This window comes from Octodon degus, unplaced genomic scaffold, assembly GCF_000260255.1.
Source record: "Octodon degus isolate 3935 unplaced genomic scaffold, OctDeg1.0 scaffold00026, whole genome shotgun sequence".
Classification (NCBI taxonomy): domain Eukaryota; kingdom Metazoa; phylum Chordata; class Mammalia; order Rodentia; family Octodontidae; genus Octodon; species Octodon degus.
In genome coordinates, this window is record NW_004524602.1 from 394743 (window position 1) to 415060 (window position 20318).

The following is a 20318-nucleotide window of genomic DNA, read 5'->3' on the forward strand; positions in this document are numbered from 1 at the left end:
TGTTGTTCAGCTCGTGGTAGCACTCAGCCCAGAAGCACACCCACCCCCTTGCAGGCTGGGAGGTACAGTGGGTATCTCAGCTGTGTCTGCCGATGGTTTCTTACCCTTGCACCCTGGCAGTTGCTGCAGGCCTGCATGCAGAGCTGCTCATAGGCTATTTCCGAGTCTAGGTTCCAGATGAATGTCTGCACGAACACAGGCGTGCCCTGGGCGTGGACCTAGCCTAGTCCTTTCGCTAGCCTAGTGCCCCCCGATGGTTGTCATGGGGCTTAAGAGCACTCACTTCTCCTGGAGATTCTCCGAACTTCCCAAGCCACTCAGGAGGACAAACCAGTGTCTTAAGTGGCCAAGGACATGTGATTTGTCTGTGACCCCCACCCAGTTTTCTGGTTTTCAAGCTTTTCTGTTGGAACCCCTGCAACCCCAGCCCACCCAAGTGCTTACTTGAAAATGAAACTCTCCTGTACCCTCGACAGCCTCAGACAGCAGCTGAAGGCACAAGAGGACAGTGACCTGAGCCATGAATGGTGGCCTCTGCCTGCTGACCCTAGTGACTTGAAGGACTGGGAAGGCACAGAGCATCCCACTGCATCCTCCCATATCCTTCAAGCTGGCCTCCTTTCTGGAGGGTCGTTCCTTACCTCGCAGTCACATCCCAAAGGATGTCCCCGAGATGATGCTGGTGGGAACAGGCAGGCTCTCCCGGGGCCTCATCCATGTGAACTCCTGTTGCCGATGCCAGTGCAGGGCACAGCCATGGCTTCCTCCCTGGCAGGCAGATCATAGCTTGATTTAGCATTACCTCAACTTCAGGCCATCACTACTCCTTTCTTTCCAGTCATGAAGAGAAACTGCTACCTTTGAGCTGTCAGGTGGGCCCTTGTCTGGTCACATGGCACCCAAGTGAAACCCTGACAGGGACCCCCAGGTAGGCCACAGGGCATCCAGGTTCCAGGGCACTGCTGGCTGGTGGGACACAGCTGCAACAGTAGAGAGCCCACCTGTGCCTGCCTCCACCGCTGGTCAAGACTGAAGGCCGATTCTTCCAACCAAGCTTAGGTGAAAGTCAACTTGTAAATGGACCACCTCTCCAGGGGGCTGCTCCTGCGCTATGGCTTCCTGGTAAGTGATTGCCAGAGAACTACTCTTTAGTTGACAATGGAGCAAAAACACACAACTCCTTCCTGTCATGTGACCTCCAGAGGGCACTGCTTCAGAGTTTATTCCACTCTTCATCTGTCACTTTAACATTAAAAATGGAGCTGCTATGAGAGACAAGTGGCTTTGCTTTTTCTTCACTCAAGCACTAGGTGTGTTAGCATGAATGGGTAGAAGGGATGGAGCTTCCTTGTATGTTAGGAATGAAAGAATAGGTCTCTCCAAGGGCTGGACAGCAAGTGAGGGACCCGAGTGCCAGGACAGTGTGGTTCTCGGAGAGAGCCAAGGCCCGAAAGCAAGCAGAGCGTCTGTTTTGAGGGTGAGGGTGGAGGGAAAGCACCGGCGTCAGCCACTCTGCACTGGGACACAGCCCTGTTGTGCAGGCTAGAGCCTGGGCTCTACAAAGGCAGCAAGAGCAGCCGTCTTCCTATACCCAGCAGCGGGTTACGGAGGTCTTCTGTGATGAGGAGGGAAAGAAAGAGTGAGGGAGGAACTTTAATGTATTGAGCAGAAGGATCTCCAGGTGGCCAGGATGAGAGACTGTGCCCACCCAGCCAGGCCTGTTTCCTTCACAACTCCACTGTCCAGGATGCCAAGGGTTCACAGGAGTTGGTCCCGGGAGAGAGGCTGCGCTTCCAAGCAGTAAGGCTCAGTGAGCACCCGGCTGCTCCTCCCTCCCACTAAACAAAGCCAGCTCCTCTCCTGGTTCTCCAGCCACAGATGAACCAAGAAAGAAGCACGCCCACCACCAGGGGCGTTGCAGGAAGAGTTCTTTATTAAGTATGAACAGCATTTCCATTAAAACAGGAAAATCTTTATACTGTGTCTACAAAATTTGAGTCTCTGCTACAATACGTGCTCAAGTTCTTAATTTAAATGCACATAAAAGGGGAAGGAATATCCCATCAATCTGCACATCATCTCCACAGCATCTGCCTTGTAGGTGCTGATGTCTAAATTGGACAATCATAGACATGAATTTCCTGGTCGTCTCCAACAGACACAATTTTTGAGCCATTTCCATTGTATTTTACTCCCCAGACCTGTAAAATTTAAAAATTCTCTTAATATTTTGTTTCTGAAGACTGTTTACAAGATAAACATCCTCATTCACTTCTCATTATTGTTTTTTAAAATTTTTTTGTTTTTGTACAGGGTCTCACTATGCAGATCATACTCGTAGTGATCCTCCTGTTTTCAGCCTCCCAGCACTGGGATTACAGGTGTGCACCACCACGCCTGGATTCGGTGGCCAGCTCAGCATGCCCGAGGGCAGGGCCAGCATGGCATGTAGTACCAGGCATCGAACCCCAGTCCCTGTGCTTGCCTAAGCAGGTGCTTAGTCCACTGAGTTCTCTCGCTGGCCCTCATTCTGGATCTAGAAAAATATCTGAGATGAGGGTGTTCCTATAGCTCCTAAATCAGAGAGGACAGTGGCTTCTCTTTAACGAGGCACCTTTCTTTTGTGTTATTTAGTTATTACTCCACCCTGAACATTTATTTTTTTGGTGGAACCGTGGATTGAACTCAGGGCCTCGCGCTTGCCAGGGAAGCACTTATTCCACTGAGCCATCTCCCCGGCCCTCCAGAACATTTAAAAAATCTTTTTCAATCAGATTTTATTGGTATACTTTATTTTTTATTTTTATTTATTTATTTTTGCGGAACCAGGGATTGAACTCAGACCCTTGTGTTTTTTTTTTTCTCTCCAGAACCAGGGATTGAACTCAGGCCCTTGCACTTGCCAGGGAGGTGCTTATTCTACTGAGCCATCTCCCTGGCCCTTGGTATACTTTAGATACATTTAATGATCACATTCATTATAGAGAACTTGCATCTATACATAACTTTTTCTTTGTTATTGGCCAGTCCTCTTTTTGGGGGGTTATTTTTAGTAAGGGTCTACAGGTTCTCACTATGTAGATCAGATTCGTAGTGATCCACCTGTGTTTAGCCTCCCAAAGAGCTGGGATTACAGATACATGCCACCACACCCAGTCTCAATCACCTGTCTCAGTGCACCCCAGGGGCAGGGCCAGCACAACAGGCCTGGGGATCAAACCCCAGCCACTGCATCTGCCTAAGCAGGTGCTTTAATCCACTGAGTTATTTGCCCAACCCTGCCCTGCCCTCTTTTCAACCCTTCCTATCCTCTCTATTTACAAAAGTGTTGTTTCCATGTTTTCCTTATTTTTAAAACTTTTCCTTTCTTTTTTTCCCTCCCCTCTTTCTTATTCCCCTCCCCATTTGAACATTTTCTTCCCATTTCACAATACCTATTATACAGTTTGGTCTTTTTTTTTTTTTTTTTTTTTTTCAGAACTGGGGATTGAACTCAGGCCCTTGAGCTTGCCAGGGAAGCGCTTATTCTACTTAACTATCTTCCTGGCCCCCAGTTTGGTCTTTTTTTACACCTTTGGCTTCTCACACCAGAGAATGTGGTATTTATACATGTATATCTGATTTATTTCACTTAAAAGTTATGGTCTCAAAAGCATCCATTCGCCTAGAAATGTCTTGAGTGTATCTTCTGTATAACAATAGTAGTCCACTGTGTAAAAAAACTCCAAATCTTTATCCATTCACAAGTTGATCAGCACTTGGGTTATTTCCATACACAATGCCCTGGTCAGTAGCTTCTGCTTCTTTTTAAAGAGTTCTGGAAGCCAGCCACCATGGGCACCACTGATTTGATGTGTCATGCATTCAATAAGCAACTTCACGCTTCCTTTCCAGGCAGAGCTGATGACAGTCCAGGCTGCCTTTTCTATTGTGAGGCAGTTCCAGGAGGTTAGACTGTCACCTGGCTGTGAGATGTACTTAGCATGGTGTCTGGGACACAAGACTGCTTCACTCCCTCTACAAACCTCTTTCTCTGCAATAGCAGCATGCGGACCCCCACACAGGGCCACAGTGTTATAACCTGACATATGCGCTGCCATCTTGTTCTGTATGCACCATTCTAAATGCTGCAACTATCCATTGTGCCCTGTCGTTCTCTACTTGAGAACCTGCAGTTGGGCCTTTCTCACACTGTCCTCTGTGCACACCCGAATCTAGCTCCAGCCCAACATCCTGTTCTTGCCATCATTCCCGGGCACAAACTATACCCAACCACCCAACCTGTTATTGTTCTTGAAGACAGGTAATTTTTCTACTGTAGCCCCTCGTTGAACCCCTGATGTCACCCTTTTGCGGTTTGTCGGCTTAAGTACCCACTCCCCTCATTCTCCCAGCGTGCACCTTAGCACACTCTGCAGGGTGTCCGCCCCGCGTACCAGCTAAAATAAAGCGCTCTTTTCTTTTTGAGCCTGCCTTGTTGTTTGGGTTACAACACATAGCACCAGGACTCACTCCCTTAAATCCAGCTGCAGACTGCCAAGATCAAGACCAACCCCTGGGACTTTACTGACCACAATATAAGAGTAAATCAGCATGAGCAATTGGTTGACTTCATTCCAAGCTGCATTCCAAAAGAAATCAATACGCATCTGGAAACAGTCAGAGTATGTTAAGGGCCAACTTTTAGCATGCAGCAATGGGGTTTTATTTGTATCTGACTAGTTCCTAAACCTTGATCCACAGAGTGGCTGAGGTCTGCATCTTGCTGTCCCTCTGGGGTGTGTGACAGGCGCAGTATCAGATCCACAGCAGATATGCTGGGTCAGAACTGCAGTTTTTTTAGAGGACCTCAAAGGACCCATGTGTACATTAAGACCAACAAGCCGCACACGCGAACACCTCATGCCTACATACAAAAGTACAGACAGAAACTCCTTTCAAAATTGGAAATGGCCCCACCCCCAGGGCACGCTGAGCCTGCGCTAGAGACTGGGCGTGGTGGCATGAGCCTGTAATCCTAGCACTTGGGAGGCTGTAAACAGGAGAATCACTATGAGTCTGATCTAGTAGTGACCCTGAACACCCTTGAGACCCTTCCCTAAAATACAGGAAAAAAGACAACAAACACAAAATTGGAAACAAAACCCAAACAACTTCTAAGAATTTCCCTTCCAGTATATTAAAGAACAATCCCAGGAGCTGGTGAGATGGCTCAGTGGAATAAGCACTTCCCTGGCAAGCGCAAGGGCCTGAGTTCAATCCCCGGTTCCGCCAAAAAAAAAAAAAAAAAAAAAAAAAGAAAGAAAAAAGAAAAGAAAGAAAAAGAACAATCCTTCTCTTCTTTCGACAATCCTAAAAATAGTAAAGAATAAAGAATAAGTCTGGCAAAGACAGTGCCTAATGGGGGACTGTCATTCCTGAGATTCCTGAGATGATCTCCAGGCCAGGGCCCTTTCTGAGATGATCCTGGCCTAGAGGGGTCCAGAAAAATGCTGCAAAGAGGCTGTGTTTGCAGATGTTGTCACACAGGCAGGGACACCTCTGTGGTGCTAGATGACAGCAGGTCCCAGGCCCAGTTAGACAGACATTAGCAGCAGCAATCCAAACCCAGGGCCTATCACTCTCCACTCAAGGGGAGGACAATAAAACTGTTCCCAGAACTCAAACAATGCTGCACTCTAAAGACAAAGACACTTTAATTATTCCATACCTGATCCTGGTGATCAAAGAAGGTATGAACGCAGGTCCTTGTTCCAACATCCCACACTTTCACACTTTTGTCAGATGAACTGAGTCAAAAATGAACATCAGTATCAGAAAATGGTTCCAGACAGGTTTGAAGCTGAATGTTACCCCAACCCCCATACCTCCCCACCATCACAGGCTACTCAGGTGGCACTGCTTAGGGTGGGTTTGGCAGCTCTGCAGCCCTCTTAGGGCAGCTGCCCTCCTGAGACTCCACCCCTAGGTGCCGTTGTCTGGAGGCCCTGGCCTATCTACCACCTTGGATGAAACTTCCAAGGCTCTGGCAGGGCCTCCAGACCACTAAGCAGAACCCCTATGCTGTCCACTCCCTGGGTCCAGCCACAGTGGCCACCACAGGCCTGAACACACGCCGAGTGTCAGGTTTGTTTTTTTTTTTTGAACTGAGGATTGAACCCACTGAGGTTCTTCCCCAGAACTTATTAATTTTATATTGAGAGGATGTGTTTAAGTGTCTAAGTTGTCCAGGCTGAGCTGGAACTTATGATTCTTCTGCCTGTCTTCCAAAGCACTGGGATCACAGATGTGGTGACCACACCCAGCTCAGAACCACAGATTTTAAATTACTGTTGAAATGCAGGCATACCTCAGAACAGCTGTAGGTACAAGCCTAGATTTATAAGAAAAATCTGAGTTTAACTGTCAAAAGCTCTCACCTTTGTTCCAGCTAAGTCCAGTTAACCTCATTTTTTTTTGGCAGTACAGGGGGTTAAACTAACTTCATTATTTACATAAATAAAAACTTTAAGAACTGCAGAAAATAAAGGCAACTTGAATTTTAAGGGGGTCAGCCTCCAAATTTTAAACTTCCACATTTTAATTTCTAGAATTTTTCTAATTCTGGACAGCATCTTCATCTTCCGAGCATTTGGAAACTACAATGAATCCTGAGTACCTGGAGACGAAGTGAGTGTCATCAGGACAGAAGGCGACGTTCAGCACCCAGGAGGCGTGGCCACTCAATGTGCCGGCCAGGTTGGCATGCTGTCTGCAAGGAGGCAGGGCATACACAAGAGACCTCAGCGCACACATCCCTTCCTGCAGCCCTGGGGACTCAAAGGCACCCAGTGTGTGTGTGGTGGGAGAGGGAACTGGGGAGACCAGGATGACTGAAAGAACCTGAGCAACAGTCCCTACTGGGAAGAACAGGAAGGATGCCTAGTAAGAAGGTGACAGAGCAACCACTGGTGTGGAGCGCAACGCCGCCTTCAACTCACACATCGTAGATCTTGATGTAGCCATCATCTGATGCAGTGACGAGGAGCTGAGAGTCTGGAGAAAAGGTCAAGGAGCGGATGGGCATGGCGTGGCCTGCAATGCACAAAGGCCCTGTTAATCCTGGCACATGGCTTCCCACTGCTGTGTCCCTGTGAATGACCATGCATCACTGAGCTAAAACTGCCCTGCTGCTTCAGTAACAAAAGAAATATATTAGCTGGGCAGGGTGGGGCACACCTGTAGCCACAGCACTCTGGGAGGTTCAGGCAGGAGGATCATAAGTTCCAGTCCAGCCTGTGCAACTTGGTAACTTAAGTGAAATGAAAAAAATAAAAAAGGGAGATCTGGTTCAATGTAAGGGCCCTAGGCTCAATCCTAGTACTGGAAAAAAAAAAAAGGGGTAAGTACTGAGTGGGCTTTTCATCTGAGTGTTCTAGAAACACCCACCTAACCCCAGCCTGTCCTCCTGGAGCCACTTCTCCTTGGTCCCCCTTCCCGGAGGAGCTGTGCTGTATAGCTCTGTGGCATAGCACCTGCCTAGTAAATGTGAGGTCCTGAGCTCAATTTTTGGTACAAAAAAAAAAAACCAAACAAATACAAAACCAGCCAACCAACCAAAACTCTGCTACAGATATGGCCAAACATGGAAATAAGCACTGTCAGGTTGGACAAATAACATCGCCTTCTGTAGGGAAATAATAAACTCAGGAGGTAATACATTCACTTGGCTAGAATTCAAAATAACACAAAAGAATGTGTTTGCCCTCCCACCCACCCTGCTCTTTGGCTCCCCAGGGCCACCAATGTGATCATTATGAAATTAACAACAGAGAAGAGCTGCCTTCCAGCCAAAAGTGCTTCAGAACTAAAAATAACAGAAACACCCTCACATGGCTGAGGTACATTAACACATAAATAAAAAGCAAGTGAATTCACCAAAACAGGCAACTGTCACAAGAACACAGTTAAAACTAGTGACAAGCCCAAAACCAGTGAGAATTCCAAAACTTCAAACCCCTTCAGTTTTACACCTGAGATGAAATGATTTTGCCAACTTAATGTTCCTCTTTAGTCTGATAAGCCAGCTTGCACAAAATCAGGATAAGCTATACCTTCTAGCGTATGCAGAAGCTTTCCTGTTGCAATATCAAAAATGTTGATGATTCCATCTATGGCTCCACTGGCCAGGTACTTCCCGTCAGGACTCTGTAGAGACCAGAAGGAGATGAGTCCTCTGCACTCGTGGCGTTACTCTATCCCTGCTGAACACAACTCAGCCTTGTCAGGCTCCAGGCCTCACTGGCCAGCAGCTCCCATACCAAGATCAAGGCTCAGAAGACGACATACTCCAAGAGTAAATGTGAGGAACCAGAAAGAGAATGCCATGTTTCCTTACATAAGCAATACTGAGAATGAACTTTCCTCTTGTGTCCAAAGAATATTCTTTTTTCCCACTTTCCACACCAAAGATGTTCACTTTTCCCACATGAGTTCCTGTGGCCAGATACTGGGAATCTGGAGAAAAGGCCAAAGTCCAGGCATCCACTGCAAGGAAAGAAGGGAAGAAAAAAAAAAAAAAAAAAAGTGATAAAAGATTTGATTCTGTTTTTTAAAAACAAGTTTAATCAAATGATGCATGTTTATCAGTGAATCCATCCTGTTTCTCTGAATTCTGTTGAAACACTGATTCTTTACATTTAGTTTTAGAGCTTCTTTACCGTTACTAAAAATATGACACCAAGTGCTAGCAAGATGTGGAAAGACCACACACTGGTGGGATGGTAAAGTAAGAAATCTACTGGGAAAATCAGGGTGAAAGCAAACACCACAGTACCCAGCAATTCCACTCCCAGGCAGCTAAGAGAAATGAAATTCAAGAAAGATGAATCATGTAGCAAGATAGCTCAGTGGACTAAGTGCCTGCTTAGGCAAGCGCAGGAACTAGGGTTCGATCCCCAGTACCACATGCCGCACCAGCCTTGTCCCCAGGCATGCTGAGCCGGCCACTGAGACTGGGCATGGTGGTGCACACCTGTATTCCCAGCACTGGGGAGGCCGAAAACTCGAGGATCACTGTGAGTCTGAGCTGTGTAGTGAGACCCTGTACTAAATACATAAAATAAAAATAAAAAATAAAAGATTGGGCTGGGGAGATAGCTCAGTAGAATAAGCACTTGCCTGGCAAGCGCAAGGTCCTGAGTTTAATGCCTGGCACCACACAAATAAGTAAGTAAATAAATAAATAAATAAAATTAAAAAATAAAAGATTAATCATGTCCACACAGACACATGTACCCACGCTTGCAGCAGCTATGTTCACACGCCAACCAACTGGCAAATGGATAAACAAAACATACCTACTCACAATGGAACGCTTCTTGGCAATAAAAAGGAATAAATCTATGGCATCTTAAAAAGCTTTATTATAATCACTCTCTAAAAAAAAGGTGCTTTAGACATATCTTTGTCCCTACATGTAGAGGTGTTCACTCTGACAGGATGTTTTCTTCCCCTGTCCATAGCCACAGGGTGGCCCAGTTTTGAGTAAAGGCTTGCCAGATCTCTGTCAGCAAGCCTTTGCCTGCCCATGTAGAACACATGTCAGTCAGGCCCATTTAGGATTATGTGTTCTTTTTTCAAGCCTTGGCCATTTAATTCAAATCATAAAACTTGAGATGCACACCTAACATGTAACTTCTTATGGTTCAATCTCACTAACACATAAGCCATTAGCAGAACCCTAATAAAAGACGAATTTATAAAACTGGGCCATTTTAATGTTTTTACTTTTTTTTTTTTTTTTAAAGAGAACTCTGGTTTTTTAAAATTTTTATTTTTGACAGAACTGGGGATTGAACTCAGGTTCTTGCACTTGCCAGGGAAGTGCTTATTCCACTAAGCCATCTTCCTGGCCCTGTTTTTACAATAAATAGTTTTCTTGATGAATGTAGTCATGAGAGTTGTTCAGCAGTATTCATGTTATGGTTTTCCTGATTGGTCTGTAGTCTTCAAGAAGTGTAAGAAGTTACTGTATGAAACATCTGTCAAACTAGTAAGACTGCACTTACGCATCCATCATTTTCAGGATTGTTGGTTATCTGAGCATATTTACTTCAAATAATCTTGCCTCCGTGTGTCACAGGGCCCGACTCACCCATGTTCACCTCAGTCACTGTTCCTTTGGTAATAGCACCCAAAGTTGTATACAGTGGTGATGAAGGATTCTATTTCACACCAAGTATTGGCAGACAAAAGGTGGCTTTCAGTTGAGGATGTGTTACATGGGCCTTCTTAAAATGTAAGCCCACTGGCCTAATGAATCTTTCATATTTAGGTAGTTTTATCTTCAACAAAGCAGACTTTAGTAACCATCTTCTTCCATGCCTTCTACTCTTTCCAGCTCAAATAACTTTTAATACTTCCATTTCTCCTTGGGCATGAACTTTGGGCAAATGCACTTCCCGTTTGTCCACCTTTTCTTTTTGTTTTTGTTTAATCATGTTGGAAAGTACTGTTGCATGAGCCTGTGCTTCTCTGTCCAGCAGGTAGGCAGGTACTGCTCCTTGTGGAGTCTTTTCATCTTCATTTGGTTTCTCTTTTCATGTATCTTTTTTGTTTTTTAAATCCTTTACCTGGGTCCTTGAGTTTGTCAGGCAGGTGCTTAGACCACTGAGCTAGCCCCCCAGCCTTTTAATACATCTTGATAGTCTTCTTCGTTTGTATTTTTTCTTCATGGCACTGTTTGTGATAGAGCTTAGCCTTCAGGCCAATCTTTTTTTTTTTTTTTTTTTGCCTTCTTTGAACGTTTACGAGCCTCTTGACTTTCCTTCTTTCTCTTTTTCTCATGGTAATCCAAGCAGTACTCATAGCATTTATGGTGTAACTCAATATATTCATTCTGTGGCATGATGACAGCTGCAGAGCCACCACAGGCAGCCTCAGGTGTACAAAGAAAAGTCCTAACTTTGGGGTGTCCCAGACGCATGAGCTGCCTCCGTGCAGCCAGGAACAAGAAAGGAAGATTATGTCTTCTTAATTCCACTGCAATTAGCTGTTTATAGGAATAACAGCTAGTAGAAAACCTACTTTCTAGTCCTCAAACCTTAATAAAACATTTCTTATAAATTATTTTTACATCTTATTAAGTGTTTTGCAAGAAACAATTTTTAGTACCAAATACCCATATGTTCAAAACTGGAATAATACTTCTCACCTCCCAACCAAATCCTGCACTCTGATTTAACATTTGCAGAATAAATGTTCATTTCAGTCTCCAAGTGTCACTTCCTCTCTGAAAGGTGGGCATTGTGGGCACCTGGCACTAAGAGGCTCCATGGCATTTGCTCTTCCCAGTGAGGATCAATGCAGAACTGTCCTTGCAGCTTGGCTTGTTTCTACCTCCCCACTTACATCCTTCAGGACAGGGATTTTTGTCTGCTGTTTCTGCCTTCCATGGTGGTTCATATTCTTAATGCCTATTTTTAAGCTAGGTATAACTAACTGCCTGATTTCCCTCCATTCCTTGGAGAACTTTGATTCATCAAGGAGCTGAACCTTCTGACAAATTCAGCCACTTTTTTGCTCAAGTAACTCTGCCGTTTACTGACTTAGGTCTAGTTTTGTGCAGATTCCAACCTCTGTTCTTTCTAGGATCTTCTTGACAGCCCCGCCCCTAGAGAATAAATACAGGCACCATTTGTCACAGAAGGCCAGCAGGACACATCATTTCCCCGGAAACAACACTGTTTTTTGTTTTTTGTTTTTAAAGTACCAGGGATCAAACTCGGGACGTTGCATTTGCCAGGCAGGCACTTATGCCACTGAGCTATCTCCCTGACCCAACACCACACTCATTCCTTCAGTTGTGATGTCAGCAGGGCCACAAGGATGATATGACAACCAGTGTCATAGCTTGTGGGAGGACATGGGTACCCAAGAAGCAAGCACTGGATTTGCCCCTTTCTCCTTTAGTAAGATGCTCCTTGGCTGATGAGATAGCTCAGTGGTCTTAAGTGCTGCTTAGGCAAGCGCAGAGACCACAGTTCAATCCTGGGTACCACGTGCCACGCCAGCCCCACCCCCAGGGCAGGCTGAGCAGGCCAAAAAAAAAAAAGAGAGGGACAGACAGTTGACAGGAAACAGGGAAGACAGACCTTTTGGAAATGAGAAGGAGACCAAAATGGTGGGAGGGGAAGGGGATATAAAAAGAATTAAGCTGCTTATGTCCATGTACCAACTCCTTAAGACGAATGTGATCACTATGTACTGCAAATATGTACTGATTTTAAAAGGCCTAGGGGGAAAAAAAAAGATTATGCTACCCTAGAGTACTTTTAAAAATTAATGACTATGTTGCCTTAAAAGTTTCAAACTGCTCACATACTAGAAACCAGGCACTTAAATTGCAGTTAGTGGAGGTTACCAGCACACAGCTCTATGAAGACACAATGCTCTATGTGCTGAGCTTCCACAAGGCAGTGAATGAATCAACTTAGAATAAGGCAAATAAAGAACCATCAGACCACCCAAACACAGGTCTACAGTCTTATATTGCCAATTCTGAAACCCACTAAGCTTTGCAAACTAAGTGTTTTTACTTTTTTGGCAGCATTGGGGACTGAACCTACACTGATCGACATTCTCAAGCCTTTATTTTTATTTATTTAGAGACATGGTCTCATTAAATTACCCAGGCTGGGCTCAAACTTGCCATCATTCTACCTCAGGCTCCCAGAGTACTATGAAAACTATTAGGTTTTTCTTAAGCTTAGAATCAAAATTAATGTAGCAAGGCTACTTTTAGACTTTACTTTTCACATTCTCACATTTAACTGCAGTATCAGTGTTTGCCTACACAGAAGGCACTTGTAATGTACACTTCCTATACCCACATTGGCCCTCTCAAATCTGAAAAGGCCTAAACAACAAACACATACATCTCTAAGGGCTTTGAAAGGAACTGTGAAGGGCCAGCCAGATAGCTCAGCAGGCTAGAGCACCTGCATAGGCAGACACAGGGACTGGAGTTCCATCCCCAGGGGGCTGTGCTGGCCCTGCCCCAGGGCGTGCTGAGACAGCAACTGAGACGGGGTGTGGTGGCACACACCTATAATCCCAGTGCTTGGAAGGCTGAAAACAGGAGGATCACTACAAGTCCCATCTGTGTAGTGAGACTCTGTAGACCCTGTACCGAATACAGAAAGAAAAAAGAAAGAAAGAAAGAAAGAAAGAAAGAAAAGAAAAGAAAAGAAAAGAAAAGAAAAGAAAAGAAAAGAAACTGTGAACCTCTAGGACCTCCCCTGAACAGAACACCCTTACCAGGTCCTGCATCTATAGACTTTATCTGTTTGCCATTTTCCAAGTCCCAGAGACGAATGTGGGCATCCAGAGAGCTGGATGCAGCAATGGGCAGCGTGTGGCTAATGTCCACAAACACCACCCCCAGCTGGTGGCCATCCAGACTCCACTGCAGGTCCAGCCTCTCATCAGACCTGCATGGGGTGATAGAGAAAGGAACAGCTTCACATATAAGACAGTGACCCTGACATTGAATTCCTGGGTCCCTGTGACCACATATTACCAGTGGTCTCTGAAAGGCAGAATCAGAGAAGAATTAAAGACCAGGTTTTAACCTTGAGATTTCTTTTTTAAATAAATAGGATCAAATAAATAGGGCTTTAATACCAAATAATAGAAAAAGAAGACAACAAACATAAGCTGCTGTTTCATATTACCATACTGCTATTGCTTTCTGTTCTAGAACAGCACAAAAAAAAGAAAGAAAAAAGAAAAGCACAGATACTTCCCTGATTGCAATCTGGGAAACCCAATTTTCCAAGCTCTGTGGTAGAAGAGGGGTGCTCACCATTTCCAGACCTTCACTAGGTCATCCAGGGATCCTGTGACCACCGTTTCAGAGTTTTCCTTCTTGTTTGTCCCCCAGGCAACTGACCAAATAGCATCATCATGGGCTAGAAGGGAAAGTACTTAAGTTCCTGTACATGCAATTTCTATATTTCATGATAAAATGAAGCTGAAATACTGTCCACTGATTCTGAGGTAGGCCCACTTCTGTCTGCTTTAATGCTTCACAGGCATTTTCCATTTCATTGCAATTATGGGTTACATAAGCAGAGCAGAGGGTCTGAAGAAGCTGCACGCCCTAAAACAAAGTGAACCAGGTGGGGAGGCAGAACCAGAACGAGCCAACCCCAACTCAGTGCCCTGCTGGCACACTTCCCAGCACTCAGCACTAAGAGACAGCTATCCTTGGCTTAACAAGGAAAATCTACAGTAACCTGCTTCTACAGAAAGACCTAAATTCAATATGAGAATAATCTTGGAGCTCTTTGGAAACCAGCAAGCAGTTCAACTGTCAGCAGTGTAGGTCTAAGTAAGTTGCCTTTTACTATCAATGTTTTTATTGTGCTTTATAAGCCAGATAATTATGTCCGTCCTCTTACAAGTGCTGTCTCAATCACAATAGTTCTACCCTCACTGTATAGACAAGGAATTAGAGGCTTAGAGAAGCTCAGCAGCACACCAAGTCACAAAGCTTACAAGGGGCAGAGCTAGGATTGAAAGCCAATTTCTTATTAGGTGAAGTCCACCTCAAACCCAAGCCTGCAAGCTGCATATGTGGTGGGCCACACAGTTGGTCCACTGACTGGTGTGGGTACACAAACGTGACAAGTACACATAGAAGCATGACCATGCCAGGGTCATCATTTCAAACCATGAGTACAAGAGCACTAAACATAATAGCTATGACTCACACACAGAATCATGGCTTCCTTTGTGATCCCACCTGACCCAGGATGCTGGCGTTAACCTTGTATAAAGAAGATGGATGCTGTACTGCTCACCTACATTTGTTAGCTAAGAAGGATGCTTTGGCTTCAGCACTGCATAAACGTCACCCATGTGGAGTGAAAGGGTTTTTTTAGGCACCCAAGACTTCCCAAATACAGCAAGGCTGTGAAGAAACAAGACCCTACACAAATGCTGCTCCCTGCAAGTGTAAGATCTGTGTCACTGCAGAGTCACTTGTCCACACTGGACTCTGAGTTTGCATCTGCTCCCAGGCCCACCAGGGTGAATGCTACATAGCCCCCACCCCCACCCCAGGGCCTTGAAGGTCACCTCACATGGGCTGAGAGGTAAGGTGTATCCTGAGCTCAGGGCCGGGCAAGTCCACCTGCCTGGCTGAGCTGGCATGAACACAGCTCGGAAGCTCACAGCTTGGAAGCTCAAAGCTTCCCCCACCCTCCCAGCACTTAGGTAGCTCAGTTACAGCTGCTCAGCCTGGAGCTCTTATTTGTCACTTGACTCCTTTTTCCTTTTAGTCTGCTACCCTGTTTTTGTTTCCTTCCAAGTATGTATCTTCTCAGCTGCCTCTGCCAACTGTTCTGCAAAGTGAGAGCACCTGGGACCTGCCTGGCAGGCTGGTGAGATGACATCTCAAAGGAACCAGGGAGAACAAACTTCTCATACAGTGGCATGGATCTGCTTTAACAGGTCAGCTTCTTACCTTGCTCTTGTTTGAAGAGAATACTGTACTGGAAAAGAACAGAAGCCACAATAAGCTACCACTTAAGATGGTGCCCATCCCCCCCCCAAGCTCCCCAAGTGGACTGCAGTCTTTGTAAGAAAGTGCTGGCCACTCCGTCTGCTGCTGCCCACATAGCGCTCATTCCTGCTCAAGTCAGACAGGTATGGAAGAAATCAATTTTTGTTGTTAGTCATTTTTAATGTATTTGGTACAGGGTCTCACTATATAGCTCAGACTCGTAGTGATTCTCTAGTTTTCAGCCTCCCTAGCATTGGGATTACAGATGTGTGCCACCATGCCTGGACTTAGTGGCTGGCTCCGCATGCCCAAGGTCAGGGCTGACATGGTATATGACGCCAGGGATCGAACCCCAGTCCCTGCAATTGCCAAAGCAGGCACTTAGCCCACTGAGGTATCTCACCAGCCCAAGAAAAATCAATTCTTAAAGATACTGATATTCCCTGCTTGCCTCCTGCCACCCCCCCCCCATGCCTACAGGAGGCCAAGAAACTATGCTTTCCTATTCTGCTCCAATCACTCAGGAGTCTAAGACTGCAGCTTAATTTTTGAAGTTGTATAAGACTGTGCAGCTTGTATAACTTGTTACTTTTGTCCCTAATTTAAAAGTGGTTTTTCCTGTTCTTGATCTTTGTGTTCATGTACTAATGCTTTCCTCAGCTCCTCTCTACTCTATGGTGAAGGCTAAACAAACAAATCCTGCTCTTAGTCTGCATTTCACCTATGCCACTGAGCCCTATGATGATGAGGTACCCCAGGCCACCCAGCTCTTTAGCAAAAGGGCAGGAGTTCAATGCCAGCCTCCTAACTCTATACCCTGACAACCTACTGGAGCTGAGCTTGCCAAAGAGACCAACTGATGTTCTTCCCCTCAACACATGCCTTACCTGGTTGGTCATGTCCTCAACCAAGAAGAGGGCCTAAAGGCCAGACAGCTCTGTGGAAACAACACCAGAGTTTCAATAAGGTGTCCCTGGAGCAGAGGGGCCTACAGGAAGTTCTCTTCACTGAGACAAGATGAGCCTTTGCTAAGGAGTTATCCCAACACCTTTCTATCATTCCCTGGGATCCCTTGACAGGCTCTGCTAAGCTGTGTGGTCTTCTTTCTCCCAGGGACTTAACACCACCCCAATCAGGTGAATTCTTCTCCCCAACTCTTGCCAGTCTGTCCCCTGCTGCTCTTTAGAGACAAAAAGCAGATATTAGATAATATTTATTCCACTCAGCAGGCAAACTTGAGGAATCCAAGAATAGCAAAGTTCTTATAGTCTATGTAGAGGTCTCAACCAAAAATGCTTTAAGGGCCTATATATAAGAGGATACAGGGAGATAAGACTTCCAAAACATAGTAAAGTCTTCAAGGACCTAACTTAAACATAAACCTAACTCATTTTAAGACTTGATTTAATTTCATGAGCTACACTAAGAGTTGTGTATGTGTATGTGATATATGTTACACTGAACTCAGGGCCCTGGCACCAAGCTATATCCCTAATGCCTCACTCCCACTCCCTTTTTAAAATGTTAAGAGTTTTAATAAATTTCCCAGGCTGGGCTTAAACTTGATATACTTTTGTCTTGGTCTCTCAGAGTGCTGGGTGTCCAATATCACACTTGGCTATGTTCTTAATATTGTTTGTGCAAATAACTGTCTAGCAGCCTTGAAAGGGTATATATCGTTTTGCTGGATACTTTTAAGAAAGAAAGGCTGGGGATATAGCTCAATGGAGAACAATTGCCTACATGTACCAGGCCTAGGGTTTAAACCTGAGAACAACCAAAAAAGGAAGGAGTAACCAAATGCAGTGAGTTCTCTCTATTCATCACAGTATGTTCTATAAAGTCTCCACACACACTAACTTAGCAAATAATAAGAAGTGCTTCAAGGAGACTCAGGGTTAGTTTTTAAATCCTCTGGACACAATCTTTTTATCAATTGATTAATATATAATCAGGTTTTGTGGGTTTTTTTAAATAAAGGCACCTTACTGAATATACATTAGTACTGTAATTCATTCATATTGAATTCATGCCTATTATGATTTGTGTCCAGATGTCCACCCAAAGTCTCATACCATCATAGGGCTTTTACAGAAAAGGCTGAATCTATGGTGGGGAGATAGCTTGGTAGTCTAAGCACCTGCCTGGCAAGTGCTTCAATCCCTGGTATCACATGCTGTGCTGGCCCCAAAACCCCAGGTACACCATGCTGGCCACAATACAGGTATGGTGCCTTATGCCTGTAATCCCAGTGCTGGGGAGGCTGAGACAGGATGATCACTATGAGTCTGAACTGTGTAGCAAGACCCTGTACCAAATGAATGAATGAATGAATGAATGAATAAAATAGCTGAATCTAGAGTGTGTGATGCTGGGACTGAGGGTGTGTGATCAGTCTACTGATTGGTTTGGTACTGACCTAATGCCAGTAGACTAGAATATAAAAGGGGCAGAAGTATGATGTTAAAACCCCTTGTTGCTTTGCTACAGTCTACCGCCGTGAGCTGTTTTCCTCTGCCAAGCCACCCTTCCTTGGAGCCAGTTAATTATGGACTGAAACCTCTTCAAACTGCGCTGTCCTCCCTTAACTTTTGGTGTCAGATATTTTGTCTCAGCAATGAGAAAAATAACTAAGATAATGCCAAACACACCTATTTTCTCCATAAGATACACCACAACCTGCTTGCAGTCAGGAATACGGGATAACCCTTCAGCACTGTGCTCTGGGGTTATCTTAAACATGGAGTCTAAAAAACAAACAAACAAACACGGGGTCTCCATCAAAAAGGCAAAGAACTAAAAAAACCATGTCACCAAACACTGCAAACAGAGCACTTGAGTATAGCATGAGAGTGGAAACAAAAAGACAGCGTACCAGCTAAGGATTGAGCATCACATATTCCAATTTTTCACCACTTTGCACATGGCATCCAAAGAATATAAAAGTTTTGCAAGCATTGTCTTTGAAGGTACTAATAAATTTTAGGAAGCAGAATCCACAAATACTGAGGAGAGCCTGCTAAAAGACACCTTTATCAAAATAGGGAAACTAAATTTGTGATGGTGTAATCTATAAGCTTTATTAACACATTACACAACAAGATCTAGCAGCCATTCTAATAACTATAATTTCAAAGTGAGGTCAACTTAAACCCCCTAATAGAAACTAACTGCAATTTCTATTCATAACAAACACTGATTACTCATGTTTGTTGCCTAAATTCACAATGGAAGAAAATTGTAAATTTCAGTCAAAGATTAAAGCACAAAAGTGCAATTATTCTTCTCACCGAAGTTCATAGTTCCTTCAGTTTTATCCACAGACATCCCAAGAGACCATACAGCTAAGACATCGAAATTCACGTTACTTGCTTTAAATCTGCAAACCCAGAAAGGCTACCAAAGAATAACAGAAAACTCAAACAAACACAAATTATTTCTAAGCAATTCTTGATAATAGAGATCCTACTCGCATGGTCAGTGTTTTATTCTTTTGTGACCCAAGAACAGGGCCTAGCCAGAGAAGAGACAGGAAAGGGTTCAAGCCAATTCTGCTGAAACAAACAGCACACAACTTCTCCTTGAGCTCCAACCCTCTGCCCAGTGAAGCAAGGGCTTGTCCTCTTCCCTGTTGATCTGGGCTTTACATCTGACAACGGAAAGAAACAATAACAAAGACCACAAGAAGATAGACTTTCTTTTCTTTGTCTTTCTGAGACAGGGTCTCACTATGCAGTTCAGACTGGCCTTGAGCTCAGTTTGTAGCTCAGGATGATCTCAAACTTGCAACAATCCTCTTGCCTCAGCCTTTGGAGTGCGAATGCTGGGATTACAGGCTTGTGCCACAACACCCTGCTAAGAAGACTTGTGAAGGCAATTTCCAAAAAGGCAGCCTCGTCAAGATTGGGTCCTAAGGTACCAATGATTGCACGTTTGAGGATGTACTATGAATCTGGTCCTATTTTAAACACAACACACACATTAACTCATTAAGCCCCCATGTGGTAGGTACATTTATTATTTTTTCTACTTTGATACGAAAAGTGTGGTTTACAGAGATTAAGGAAGCTTCCCCAAGGCCAGTCTGACGTTTGAAGGTGAAGAAAAGCTAAGCCCTGGCTACCAAGATGCCTCACCTTACTCCAGCATCTTACCTCATGACACCCTAACTCCAGAGCCAAGAGACCCGTAAGTCTTTTTTCGGGCCATCTTCTCTCCTTAGGAGACGTTCCTCTAATTTTACCAAGACAGCATTCATTGCTCTTGCCTCAGAGTACACGCATGCCTCTGCTAAAGCTCTCAACCCACACCAATAATCTGCGATACTACATGGTGCTTAAAGAGACAGCCTTCGCCTGTTGGTGTTCAGTGCCACATAGCTCGCTACCTAAAAGCGGGGTTCCATACAGGAACCCTCGGGTAAGGTAGTCCTTCCGTCTCCGGAGAGGCCTCCCCTGCGGAGAAGCCAGCCCCACCCTCGGGGCTGCACGGCGCGTCCCCCTCCAGAATGCCAGACGAGGCCACCTCCTGGCCTTCCCTGCACCAGCCAGCGCGCCGCGAGTAGCCAGGGTACGCGAAGACGGAACACGCTCTCCGGGCCCACATCCCTGAACACACTTCTCAGAGGCAGCCTCTGGCCCACCCCACCCAGCTGCCCTCTGGTTCTGGCCATCAGCTGCCCCCACGACCACCATCCCCAACCTCCGTGAGGATTCACTCACCGCGGCGCTTCTGACGTCAGGCCAGAGCGACCGCGGCGCATAGAGAT

General features: G+C 45.1%; 1 protein-coding gene across 1 annotated transcript; it reads right to left on the reverse strand.

The window, feature by feature from the left end:
- Positions 1–1914: 1914 nt before the first annotated feature.
- Wdr61 (WD repeat domain 61) lies at positions 1915–20318 on the reverse strand. Its single transcript, XM_023712445.1, has 11 exons — positions 20272–20318; positions 16438–16487; positions 15512–15539; positions 13847–13952; positions 13300–13472; positions 8378–8526; positions 8094–8187; positions 6981–7074; positions 6659–6751; positions 5711–5789; positions 1915–2201 (listed from the first exon to the last, which is right to left on the reverse strand). The coding sequence occupies exons 2-11, from the start codon at positions 16447–16449 to the stop codon at positions 2112–2114; spliced, it is 918 nt and encodes a 305-aa protein (XP_023568213.1). The 5' UTR covers positions 16450–16487; positions 20272–20318; the 3' UTR covers positions 1915–2111.

Excerpts from the sequence above, each read along its gene's own strand:
- Wdr61 (XM_023712445.1), bottom strand. Across the intron at positions 13,953-15,511 it reads TCTCTTCAAACAAGAGCAAG|CCCATGATGATGCTATTTGG; the intron begins GTAAGAAGCTGA and ends TTTCCCTTCTAG. Across the intron at positions 8,527-13,299 it reads GTCTATAGATGCAGGACCTG|TGGATGCCTGGACTTTGGCC; the intron begins GTAAGGGTGTTC and ends CTTTCCTTGCAG.